This window comes from Trachurus japonicus, chromosome 19 (assembly GCF_045865225.1).
Source record: "Trachurus japonicus isolate A0001 chromosome 19, Traja_1.0".
NCBI lineage: Eukaryota > Metazoa > Chordata > Actinopteri > Carangiformes > Carangidae > Trachurus > Trachurus japonicus.
The window spans coordinates 17,246,446-17,258,821 of NC_140925.1; the positions used below are offsets into that span (position 1 = coordinate 17,246,446).

The following is a 12,376-nucleotide window of genomic DNA, read 5'->3' on the forward strand; positions in this document are numbered from 1 at the left end:
GTGCCATTTGCTGGCACCAGTACAGTGGAATCACTTACAATTCACAATCTACACTGCTGCTTCCCTACTTCTGCTTAAGCATCAGCTAGAAACACACCTTCAAACTGACTGGGGTGATTAGATATCTTCTGGACCATATTATATTTTATTTATTTATTTCATCACTGAATCCCATTCAAGCATATTGTTTGTATATTTATCTAACAATAAAGTCATTATGGTGTGTAGATTATTGCTCCATAATTAGTGGGCCAACAGGTTAGCTGGGGTCAGCCACTAATCCCAGAGCTAATGAAAATTTAGCTTGCGCAGCTCATCAAAACAATTAGTGCGGAACAATAATGAGACAAGTGATGGAATTCAAAAGGGAGGGGGGGTAACAAATGGTGCATGGTAGCAAGGGTGTAAGGGAAGAAAAAAAAAGATTAAATAAACGAGGAGACAGCAGTTCCAACGTGATTACATGCAGAGGCACAGAGAGGGAGAGACTCGAGTGTGTCTGTAACCAGAGATAGATGGGTCCCAACCTGGTGGAAGATGATAGGGTGAGACACGGAGAGAGGGAAGAGGAGATAAGAGTGTGGAAGCATTTGGTGGAAATACATGAAAAGGATCCCCAAAGTGACAAAAAAAAAGCGTGACTGTTCCCAAACTGACAGGTTAAGAAAAAGTGAGGTCGGGACACGATGGAGCTAAAATGGAACAGAGTGATCCCTCTCTCCTATCTGTCTGTCTCTGTTCCTCCTTCTCCTCCTCCACACCCTGTTTTTCCTCTCTCTTGTCAAAGAAAAGTAGAGAGCAAGGGAGAAGGAAAGTAAACAAGTGCAGATGGCCTAGGTGTTCTCGTAGTATATTGGTGGATAAGAAGGTTGTGTGATGGAGGAATCACGTTTGCCTCTTTTCTCCCCCCCCCCTTGTTGTTTCTTCTCCATCGCTTCCACAGCCCAGAGCTGCGCCCTCCGAGACAAACTCCCTCGCCTCAACATTAGCAGTCCATCTGTCTCCCCCTCTCCTACATAGACATGTATACACACTATCTCCCATGTGTCCCCCTCTCGTTATTACACACAGTCACACAGAGTTTACATTACCTTCATGCATCATGCTGGAGGGGAGAATACACAACAGTGAGTTTCTCTGTGTATGAGGATTATTTATAGTATAAAAGCATAGAGGCAGACTACTAGCACTTTCATATGTTCCTTCTGGAGACTTCCTGTCTTAGACTTAGAGAAGGAAAAACATTGTAAAAATGTCAGTATTTATTCTAGTATTTCTCCAAAATTCTTTCGTGCTGCATTCAGGGACAGTGTGAGTCTAAAATATGTTAATGAAGACCCTGTGTAGCGTCCTCCAGAGACCTAAGCTTTGTCGTTCAAACAAACAAGGAAACTAATTTAATTTTTTTTAAAGTATTTTTGGGGTTTTTTTTCGCCTTAAGTCGAGAGAGACAGGAAATGGGGAGGCAGAGAGGGGAGATTCGAACCAGGGCCGCCTGCAGTGAGGATGGTAGCCTCAACACATGGGGGGGCTGCTCTACCAACTGAGCTAAACACCGCCCAGAAAGAAACTAATTCCATCATTGATGATAGTAACAATGATTTTTCACCACACACAAAGTTATAGTCATGGTGTTCCACAAGGTTCTGTGCTAGGACCGATACTTTTCTACTTATACATGCTTCCTTTACAGTAAGTATTACCACATGGAATGACTGACAGCTGTATTCATTCATTTTAAGCTGTTCTTGGACCAGCCTCTATTCCCTTTATTATTCATTCCAGGCTGATGGACACCCACCCTCAGTCTGGTTTAGTTGGGGGTTTCTTCCTTTTAAATTTAGTTTTTCCTCCCCACTGTTGCAAAGTGTTGCGCATTGTAGGAATATTTTCGTTTCTGTGTCCTGAGTGGCGTTACATGAATAAAATTGGATAGTATTCAAGTCTTATGTGTTGTGTTGTTCCACAAGAATCATAATTTCAAACATTCAATCAAAAAATGAAACAAAAACTGCTTGTAAGAGAAATTTTTATTGTTCAGGGTTGTGCGTATACATGCTGTGCGTTGTTGTCTACACCTCAAGAAAAAAATCACAAGACATGAGGAACTGCAGCAGCACAGGAGAATCCAAGATAACAGACAGCTGAATGAGTGTGAGAGCAGATGTTAAATGGAGGCTCATTAGAGAGCAGCTCCTTCACAGTGACGATACTACAAAATAAATAAAATGCACACTTTTTGGACTTTTAAAATGTATGTACATGGAAAAATACAAACCTAAAAAACCAACCTTTTTTTTATTCACTCAAACACACACTCTTACAGCCAAGGCAAGCAGGCCTCCCCCGTCAGATCCATGTGACATGGACATGAGAGCTGAAACACAGGGGGAGAGGACAACATGGCAGACTGATCCATCAGTAAAATACAGTCCTTCCAACTCATCCATGTGGTTTCAGGTTAACATCTATTGAGAGTCAGTGGTGTACTTCTGGGCTAACAGTCAGGCCAGGACATTTTGGCCAAGTGCTGCATATTTTCAAAAGGCTGCCACTGCTGCTGTGCATATTTCTTTATAAGGATATTTGTATACCTGGATTTCAATATGGCTGCATTGATCAGAAAGCCTGCTAAGATCAAATGTGAGGTGATATTTGAGGTAATACTTTGCTGGTTTTGCTTACACAGAGCTGGAGTTACAGGTTTGACCTTAGTCACCTCACGGTAACCACTCCTACTAATCTAGCGTGTCCACTTTTTAAAGCGCTGGTATTTAATTATGGCAAAGAAAGAAAGAAAAAAGACTAGATCTGGGGCTGCGTACTGACAGCGTGCAGTCTTTGAGGAATATTAACCTCCTGGTAATTATCAGACAGTGAAATTCTTTGGTTGTCACTCTGCCTGTGCCTCCGTGGTGCCGTCCAGCAGCAGGCGACGCAGCTCCTGGGGGTCAGTGACGGGCAGGGAACAGGTGAAGTCCTGGCAGACGAAGGCTGTGGCCTCACCAGCCTGCTGCGACATGGAGGAGAGGGCGGGGAGGCGCTGGCGTAGGAAACTGTCGTCGCTGTCAACGAGCATCAAGACCTGAACACAAAAGAGGTGAAATGGAAGAAAAAGGCTCAGTTTGAATAAACATCTCTCATGAAGTAAAATAAAAGGTTATCAGATAATATAGAGCCGATTACATTACAGAAAATGAATTTCAGTTTACATTCTACAGTTGTTTCATGTATGGCATGATTGATTCATATGCATTTGGATTTGTTTACAGAGTTTTTTATAAGAGCAATGACGAGGCAATACCTTTATAACTTTATTTTCAATAAGCTAAATGGGTCTGTGACTACCTCTGGAGATGGTTTGAGAAAATAGAGTCATTTTATGTTTCCTTTCTCCATATGGCAGCAGTCCCGTCACCAAGGAGGAAGGTTACCGTATTGGAGTTTGTTCAGGGCTTTAAACCATGTTTTATACTTTTAGAGCCAGATGTTTTTTTTTTTCTTTCTTTAATGCAAATTCACCCAAAAGCAAAATAGACCTAAAAATAACACATTCAGTTGTGGGTCAATGGGTAACACGGTCTGATGCCCTCAATAGTGGAGAGACAATTGAGTGGGTGGACAAAATAGAGCAGTGTTGCCCTGTCACACATGGAAAAACATTCAAATGTATGAATTTATTGATGAGTGTGTGGCTCAGAGTGGCAAGAAAAGAGAATGGAAAGAGACGGCCTGTCTTTACATGTTTGGATTGACACGTGTCTTTCTGTAGATGTCATAGTGGGGACATTTCTGTTGAGCCATGCAACTTCACTGGGCTGTGTGATGGTTACACTGGGTTTTATGTGTGTGGAATTAGGAGGTGGGGTTTAGCTTTTGATTTTCAGTTGCAATGGTTAAATTTATGAAAGATGGGCTTTGGGGGGTACATGATATAAAAAGAGAGTCCCCACAACTACAGAAAGAACCAAACATGTGCGTGTGTGTGTCGGTGATGGTGGTCTTGGACAGGCAGCAGAGCGAAGTCAAACAGGGCTGCCCTGTCCATCCCTACGGCGGCTTCCTGTCAAACACGTGTCATTTCCTCCTGGCCCCGCACCACCCCTGGTTCGCAACGCGGCAAGAGATGACAACATTTACGGCAAGCGCAGACAGAGTGGTAAAAGGAAGGCGAGTGGAGGAGGAGGGAGGAAGACAGAATGAGGAGAGAGGTCTGGAAACACATGTCATCCAAGGTGACGTCCTGCCAGAGAAGGCATGACATGTATGGTTGGTGAGTGACAGAGTGGAGGGTCAATATGAATGTATTACAGAGTACAAAACTACTGAAGCTTCTTGGCTTTGTAGCTGAGGTGGTAAACGCCAATACACCTTGCAGGAAAAAAAAACACTTAACAGCTATGATAAGGAAAACTTCTCACTTTAAATCGTCTTATTTTTTTTTTCTTTTATCTTGTTGAGTCAGCTGCGACACAGTGCTGATGATTTGGACCCGTTCCACTGTTCTCTTCACTTTTAAAACTATCCCCCAGCCTCTGTAGAGCAGTGCCAGATAACTCAGACAATGGATCAATTTAGAAACTCTGCATCTCTTTTGTCCCTGTGTCAAGAGTTTAAATACTTTCTTGTGCCAAAAAAAGAAAGAAAGAGTGCTTTAGGCTGCCTGTGTGACAGCGGTGTTTACCTATATCACTGAGTGCTGCTATTATAAGGTTAGAAGGTCCAACAGTGTCTGTTTACATAGCTTTTGTTCAGATTATAGCTGATTTACATCAACTACTTAAGGGGTAAGGTATGTTGCATGGTTAATTTACTCTTTAGTCTGAAACATTCCTTCAAAAAGCATTTTATTCAAAGGGATAGTTCAAAATTTTGGCAAATTGGCCCATTGCCATAATCCTTATAGTTTTAGGAGTAGGTTCGTTACCTTTAATTGTCGGTGCAAGCTGTTTATAGAACAGCAGAGCAGAGCCGTGAGCTGCTCAGAGCTACACTACGGAGGCTAATGGGATTTCTTGGTTTCCCCTCATCAAACTCATCAAAAACGCTCTTGTGGACAAGTTGTGACCTGCACATTCACCACGCTATGAGATAATAACGGAACATTACGAGACAGAGTTTCAAGGTAAATTCATGCAAAACCGCTGATGTGTGTTCCCATCTGGAGCAGTTTTTCGACAAGCAGTCTCTGCATTTGCCTCGAAAACAACTCGTAACGTTCCATTATTATCTCATAGCGTGGTGAATGTGCAGGTCACAACTTGTCTATGAGAGCGTTGTTGGATTGTGAGTTTGATGAGGGAAACCAAGAAATCCCATTAGCCTCGCTCTGAGCAGCTTGCAGCTCTGCTCCAACGTTCTAAAAATAACTTGCACCGACAATCAAAGGTAACAAACCCACTCCGAAGACTATAGGGATTATGGCAATGGGTAAATTTGCCAAAATGTTGAACTATCCCTTCAAGTATGTGGAGTTGGCGTGTTATAAATTCAATGTTAAGTCCAACTTTTCAGTAAATTTAGATGAGATGTTATGGAATTTGCTCAAAATCATGAAAAGTTGGAACATGTCAACTGAGCAAGGTAAATCTACTGATGACGACCATGGACTAAATTGCCATTGATTGAGCACATTACTGTGCCCAGCCCACATGGGCTTAAAAGAAAATACAAGTTTCTTACAGTACAGGCAGGTTTTCAAAACATACAAAACAATAATAGTAAGTAGTCTTACGTAAAATACAGTGTTTTCTGTCTCAATAAATGGCATCCCACTGGTCTTGCAATTATATTTCTCTAGATAAGGTACTATATTTAAAAAGCATAATTTCTTTCTTGATAGTAACTGTAAATCAATATATTGTAATCTGTGTTAATAACAATAAAAAAAGGAAAATATTTGTTATCAGTACCAAAGGTCAGGGATCAGAGCAGAACTAGTACCGAAAATGTCAAATGATATTGAGTGAAGTGTGTCCATCCATAAACTGTAGCACAGTCCCTTCAGTGTGACTGCACCCACCCAGTTCCTATAAAGCCATGTATCCATGTACAGGTGGCTACTGGGGTACCTTTGGCAACCCCGGTTCTGCACGTTCCAGCCCCCACCCACACTCTTGCCTTTGGCCATTTGGCAACCCTGTCCATTAGTGCAGACAGTCCTCCTGTCCCCCTGCAGACCTGCCAGCCAGCATTCACCCAGGCCATCATGCAGAACTGTTTGCATCCTCTCCATTCTGCCTCAATGAGCCTCCTCTTCTCATTCAAGGCCGTCTCAGTGCACCTCAAGTACTCAACTCGAGCCATTTAGACGCTCATTTGTGCCAGTAGCCATCTGCACTTCTAATGCCAAGGAGCCCTCAATGCCAGTCTGCCGTCACTGAAGCCTGGCTCGGCAGTGGCGAGGCGTTTCTGCATCTATTACTAAATGTTCTGCGTGGTAGGTAAAAGCCCTCCTCAGGGGGATGATGAAGTGATACTGCTCTGTCTCATCTTATCTCATTCTCCGCAGTGATGTTGCCGCACCTGTTAGACACAGCTCAGGGCACAAATAACAGTAATTCTCAAACTACAGATTCACACAGTGCTGCATGGGGTTTTCTGTTGACATCTTTTAGACTCACACAGATCCTGTTCAGATCATTGGGACCACCTACTCAACTAAAGTCCTCTGCCAGTCTCTCTTCTCACAGAGTTCCCCATACATTGATTTATTTGCGGTGGCCCACCACAATACCAACATTGACTGCCACGTATTGATTTGCTATTTTTTTCTACTATTTGAAATGGCTAAAACATTATTTCATTGTAGAGCTGTGGACAGAGCATCGATCGGCTCAGCCCCTCCTTACCTCTCTCTCTCTTTCTCTCTCTGACACAAACACACTGACGATTGCCCGGTCTGCCATAGCTGGACTAAAAACAACCACGCATTAGGTCTTTGTAAACAGAAATGATGTATGTGTTTGTTTGCATTAGGGCTGCCACAAACGATTATTTTGATAGTCGACTAGTCACCGACTATTTTTTTCGATTAGTCGACTAATCGGATCATACGTAAATTGAATGTAAAACATACAGCTTATCGCACCAGCATGCAGCTGCTCTTATATACCATCATTAGCTTTCAGCTTGAAGTGTTTAAGGTATATGCTAACTAAAAATAAAGACAATTAAGATGATAGTTCATTAAACTTTTAATGAAATATGCAGCTTTAACTGTAGCATAAAGTGCAAACAGCTGAGTAAAATAAGGATAAGGCACTGGCCTAAACAACACCAAAATAAATACTTAAAGGTTTTTTGTCTTTCCTTCATTTGTCTCTGGCATTAAACATAGCTACATTTAAATAAAATGAGGTGGACACCTGAAACTAAGGAATTGTTCACAATAATAAAGTTTTGGTAGGCCTATCAATCAAATATAACTTGTGCTCATTGTAAATAATAGGAGTCGTTCTGTTAAAAAAAATCAAATAGTTTATAAGACAATCTGAAAAAATGTAAATGTTCCCTTTTTACTGTCACAGAAGGAGAAACATGGAAAGACTCCACCAGAAAGTTCTGTGTGAAACTGTCAAATGAAAACAAGTGAAACTGAGGTGCAGCTCAAACTCTGCAAGGTGTGGACTGTGATGAGCTACCGGAAAATATTGACGTAGATTTACGCCGGGAGAGAAGACTTGCTCGTTAAGATGAGCGCTCATTACGTGACCAGGACGCTGTGACCAGACGCGGTAACGTTCTAGTATTCTCCAACACAGAGTCTCAAAGTCTGCGATTTTATTTTTAAATGATGAACGGCTGTTTTTCAGTCCGTGATTTAAAACGGTGGAGCGGCGGTACCGCTCCTAGTAGCGCTTCTCATTTAAAATGACACAGAGAGAGGGAGGGAGAGGAGCGGCGGGAGCGGCGGCGGCGGCGGGGGGGGGGTTACACCGGTGCCGCTTGATGAGGGACAAGACAGGTAGAGAGAGAAAAGAGAGAGACCACCTGTAAACTCACCTTGAGTGAGTGAGTGAGTGCACGTGTGTATGTGTGGTGGGCGGCTGCGGCGGCGGGTGCGTGTGTGGAAGGTGCCCCAGCAGTTTTGAGAGAAAAACAAAGTTAAAAAAAAGAAAAGAAACGACGCATCGACTATTAAATTAGTTGTCGACGATTTTAATAGTCGACGTAGTCGTGACTAGTCGACTAATCGTGGCAGCCCTAGTTTGCATACTATAGATGCATATCGGCTGAATATGAATGTATATAGGTCTGTATATGGGTGTATGTAGGTTTTGAATAGATTTCTATATTTCTATTTTTTATACATACATACATACAAGGGGTAGGATCATATAAGATTTTTTTTTACCTCTTTCTTCACCCTTTCGAGCATGTTAAAGGCATAGTTCAACATTTTGGCAAATCTGCCCATTTCCATAATCCCTATAGTCATAGCAGTAGGTTCGTTACCTTTAATTGTCAGTGCAAGCTATTTTTAGAACGGTGGAGCAGAGCTGTGAGCTGCTCAGAGCTACGCTACGGAGGCTAATGGGTTTTCTTGGTTTCCCTCATCAAACTCATCGAATACACAATCCAACAACTCCAAAATGCTCTCGTGGAAAAGTTGTGACCTGCACATTCACCACGCTATGAAATAATGAAACGTTACGAGACGGAGTTGTTGTCGAAGCAAATGCAGAGACTGCTGCCGAAAAACTGCCATCGACAGGAACGATCGGTACCTCTCAAACAAAAACAAAATAAAGACTTGATAATAATAATAATAATATAATAATATAACACCTGGGAAGTGAGAGCCAATCACAACTCTCCGGAGACACAGGTGGAGATGTGTTCCACTGCCAGGTGTGAACTGATGTGATGTATGCCCACCTCAGATGAGCTGGTTGACCGAGATGCGTATTAATGCCAGCAGGTATGAACTGGGCCATACACACACACACACACACACACACACACACACACACACACACACACACACACACACACACACACACACACAGGGGAAGACTGGTAAGGAGTGTGATGGAATGTGGTCATAACGGTGTGACTGTTGCTATGGAGACAGGAGGAGGATTTCCCTGCCAAAGCGAACGCTCTCCCTCTCCGTCTCCTGACTCTTCTCTCTCAGCTCGGTGCCGTCTCTCCCCGGGTCTAGACCGCGTCCAACCACGCACCCCTCAACTTAAAGGTCACGCTGTAGTCTGTCTGTGTCACAACAACAATATCTTCACACACACACTCCTGGGGACCAGACAGGACTGCGGTGTGTGTGTGTGTATGTGTGTGAAGCCGTAGCAGACAGCACAGTTGGATACGCATGAGAACACAGTCAAACTCCCACAGGGTTAATCCCTTCATACACTGGGCAACCCTGAAACAAACACACATCAACACACACGTGCACACACGCAGATACACACAACTCCCACCCGTTAAGTGTCCTTACACTGACAGCTCCCTCCCACTCTCCTTCTCTCACTCTGCCAAACCAGTCGAGCTCAGACACTTTAAAAGAACACAGTGTACCTGTGCTGACAGTAACACACACACACACACACACACACACACACATAGACACACATCATCAATGTTAATGTTTTTTATCCCCCTGGTTTCTAACCCAAGTAGTATGCACATGAGTCACAGGCCGACCTCTGTCAGCGATGTGGAGCCAAAGAAACATGATGAACGCCCCACAAACACACTCCTGAGAGCGGCTGTCATACCTGTGGAACAGTGATGACGGTGGCTCTTAATAGTGCTACGTGCAGCCATGCATGAGAAGCTTTTCTTCCTCCCTCCCTTTCACTGTTTTGTCTCTCTCTCACACACACACACACACACACACACACACACAGATACGATCTTGCATGAAGGGACTCCCTCAGTCGTTATCAGAACCCGGCATCTGGCCCGCCACCCCAGGACAGGAACAGACACACATTCACACTTGGACAGTAAAATGGCAGACGGGGCAGCGGGGGGCCATATGCGCCGCACACGTTTTTCAGTCATCTGTCGATACCAGCTTCACCATCAGCTTCCGTTACTCATCTGAATTTGCACCAGGAGACACAGAGAGAGGAGGGGAGGGGGGGTGAGGTGAGAAAACCAGGCAGGAGACATTTCTGAGACAGACTCATGCGGGAATATCAATTAGGTCTTTTTTATTCTTCTGCTAAATCGCTTTAAAGGGATAGTTCAACATTTTGGCAAATTGGCCCATTGCCATAATCCCTATCGTTTTGAGAGTAGGTTCGTTACCTTTAATTGTCGGTGCAAGCTATTTTTAGAACGGCAGAGCAGAGCCGCGAGCTGCTCAGAGCTACGCTACGGAGGCTAATGGGATTTCTTGGTTTCCCTCATCAAACTCATCCAATACACAATCAAAAAACTCCAAAACGCTTTTGTGGACAAGTTGTGACCTGCACATTCACCACGCTATGAGATAAGAACAGAACGTTACAAGACAAGAGTTGTTTTGGTAAACTCACGCATAACCGCTGATGCGCATTCCCGTCAGTGGCAGTTTTTCGACAAGCAGTCTCTGCATTTGCCTCGAAAACAACTCCGTCTCGTAACTCCGTGGCTCCGTAGCGTAGCTCTGAGGAGCTCGCAGCTCTGCTCCGCCGTTCTAAAAACAGCTTGCACCGACAAATAAAGGTAACAAACCAACTCCTTAAACTATAGGGATTATGGCAATGGGCCAATTTGCCAAACTACTGCACTATCCCTTTAAAATGTATTTGATCTGCTTCGTACATGTTTGTTCTATACATTGGCTCTATTCTTACATTTGATTTTTACTCTTTTTCAATTATTATGTGACATTTTATTTCCTCACCTCTTCCTCCTCCCTTTTTTTCTCTACATTACCCCTCTCACTGTGGTGAAGGCTCTAATTTTTTGACAGCACACGGAGGAAGGTCTGGATCCCCACAAAACCTCACTTAAATTTGGCCACATTTGAATACACTGTGCAGGCGGATGACAAGTTAAAGGAAAAAGTGAATAAATGGAGAAACTCAACAAATGCTTCTACAAAAGGTACTTATTAAAGATTTACCAAAAGCTCTGTCAGTTCAACATCACGCAGAGTTGAGGCCATTATTTCCAATGGCTGCACGCTCTCAGGCAACAACTCCACTGGTTCACACTACACTGATTTTCCACCAGGTTAACAGCCAAAGCTGAATGTAAGTTTAGATGAACTCTACAACTTGTATCCAATGGGGTTATCACTGACGGAGTGTGGAAGTGATGGCAGCAAATGATTTCACATTATAGAAAAATGGAGGAAGTATTCATTTTGTCAGCGTCGTTTCTCACAATTATGTAAATCAGCTGAGCAATCCCAGTGGGACAATTGCAGAATAAAACTCTCTGTTATCTGAATATGGATGCATAATTGGTAGAGTCTAGAAAACTAATTGAGAAGTTAGCATTGATACTACAAACAGGCATAAATGTCTCTTTTTTCTAAATCCAGTGAAAATGCAGGAAAAAATAAAGTAAAACCAAATATTATCCAAAGTAGTTTGCAACATTTCCCCTAATGACTAGAGACCAGACCAGATATTAAAATAGAAAACTAAAAGAGAATACACAGGACAGCAAAATCTCTGCCAACAGTCAAGTCATCCCATGGTATAGACATAGTGCTTTAAATACCAAATGCAAAAATATCACAATGACGTTGATAAAAATAGATAAAATCATTATTTAGAGTCTGGTGTATCCCACTGAAGCAAACAAACCTGAATGTACAGCACTCCACACTCACAGACTCACACACCTCTACAGTGATATGAAATTACACAAAATAAAAAAATAAATCAATTTCTTCACATTGTGATTTAAAGAGGAACTATGTAAGTCCAGTTGGTTTTCCTCTGTGTTGCTATTGCTAACCCTCCTCCAGGCCATGTGCATTTGTTTTCAATGAAGCGAAAATGCAATCGATAGAGCGGTACATAATGTTATTCATCATATACGCGTTACTATGTGTATATTTGTATAGCTTAATCCGCCATAAACAAGAGATTACAGTTACAGCGTGTTTGTGTCGTGGTGCCGCCGAGACGAGAGCGAGGACACCGGGTCGGAGGCTCTGATTTTGAAAGGTTATTTTCAACCAAGAGAAGGCAGAGAGCCTCCATTCTCCATTCAAGTCATTTATTTAACCATCACACTTACTCCAAAGCTGTTTTATTTAGGTAAAAATGTAGCATAAGCTAAAAATCCTGCATAGTTCCTTTTTAAATTATATTTGTCTGTCTTATTATCCACAGCGTCATTTCTGTTTTCATGCTCACTGAAGGAACTCGGTGTATGCACTGATTAAACATCTGTCTGCTCCTGTTTG

At 42.7% G+C, this 12,376-nt stretch overlaps 1 protein-coding gene across 1 annotated transcript in view; it reads right to left on the bottom strand.

Annotated features, from left to right (window-relative positions):
- Nucleotides 1-2,020: 2,020 nt before the first annotated feature.
- Nucleotides 2,021-12,376, bottom strand: part of spata20 (spermatogenesis associated 20) — a 64,282-nt gene continuing 53,926 nt past the window's right edge. The window contains exon 16 of the mRNA XM_085762454.1: nt 2,021-3,085. Within this exon, the coding sequence (XP_085618580.1) occupies nt 2,894-3,085 (192 nt within the window). The 3' untranslated portion in view covers nt 2,021-2,893. The remainder of the gene's footprint in view (nt 3,086-12,376) is intronic.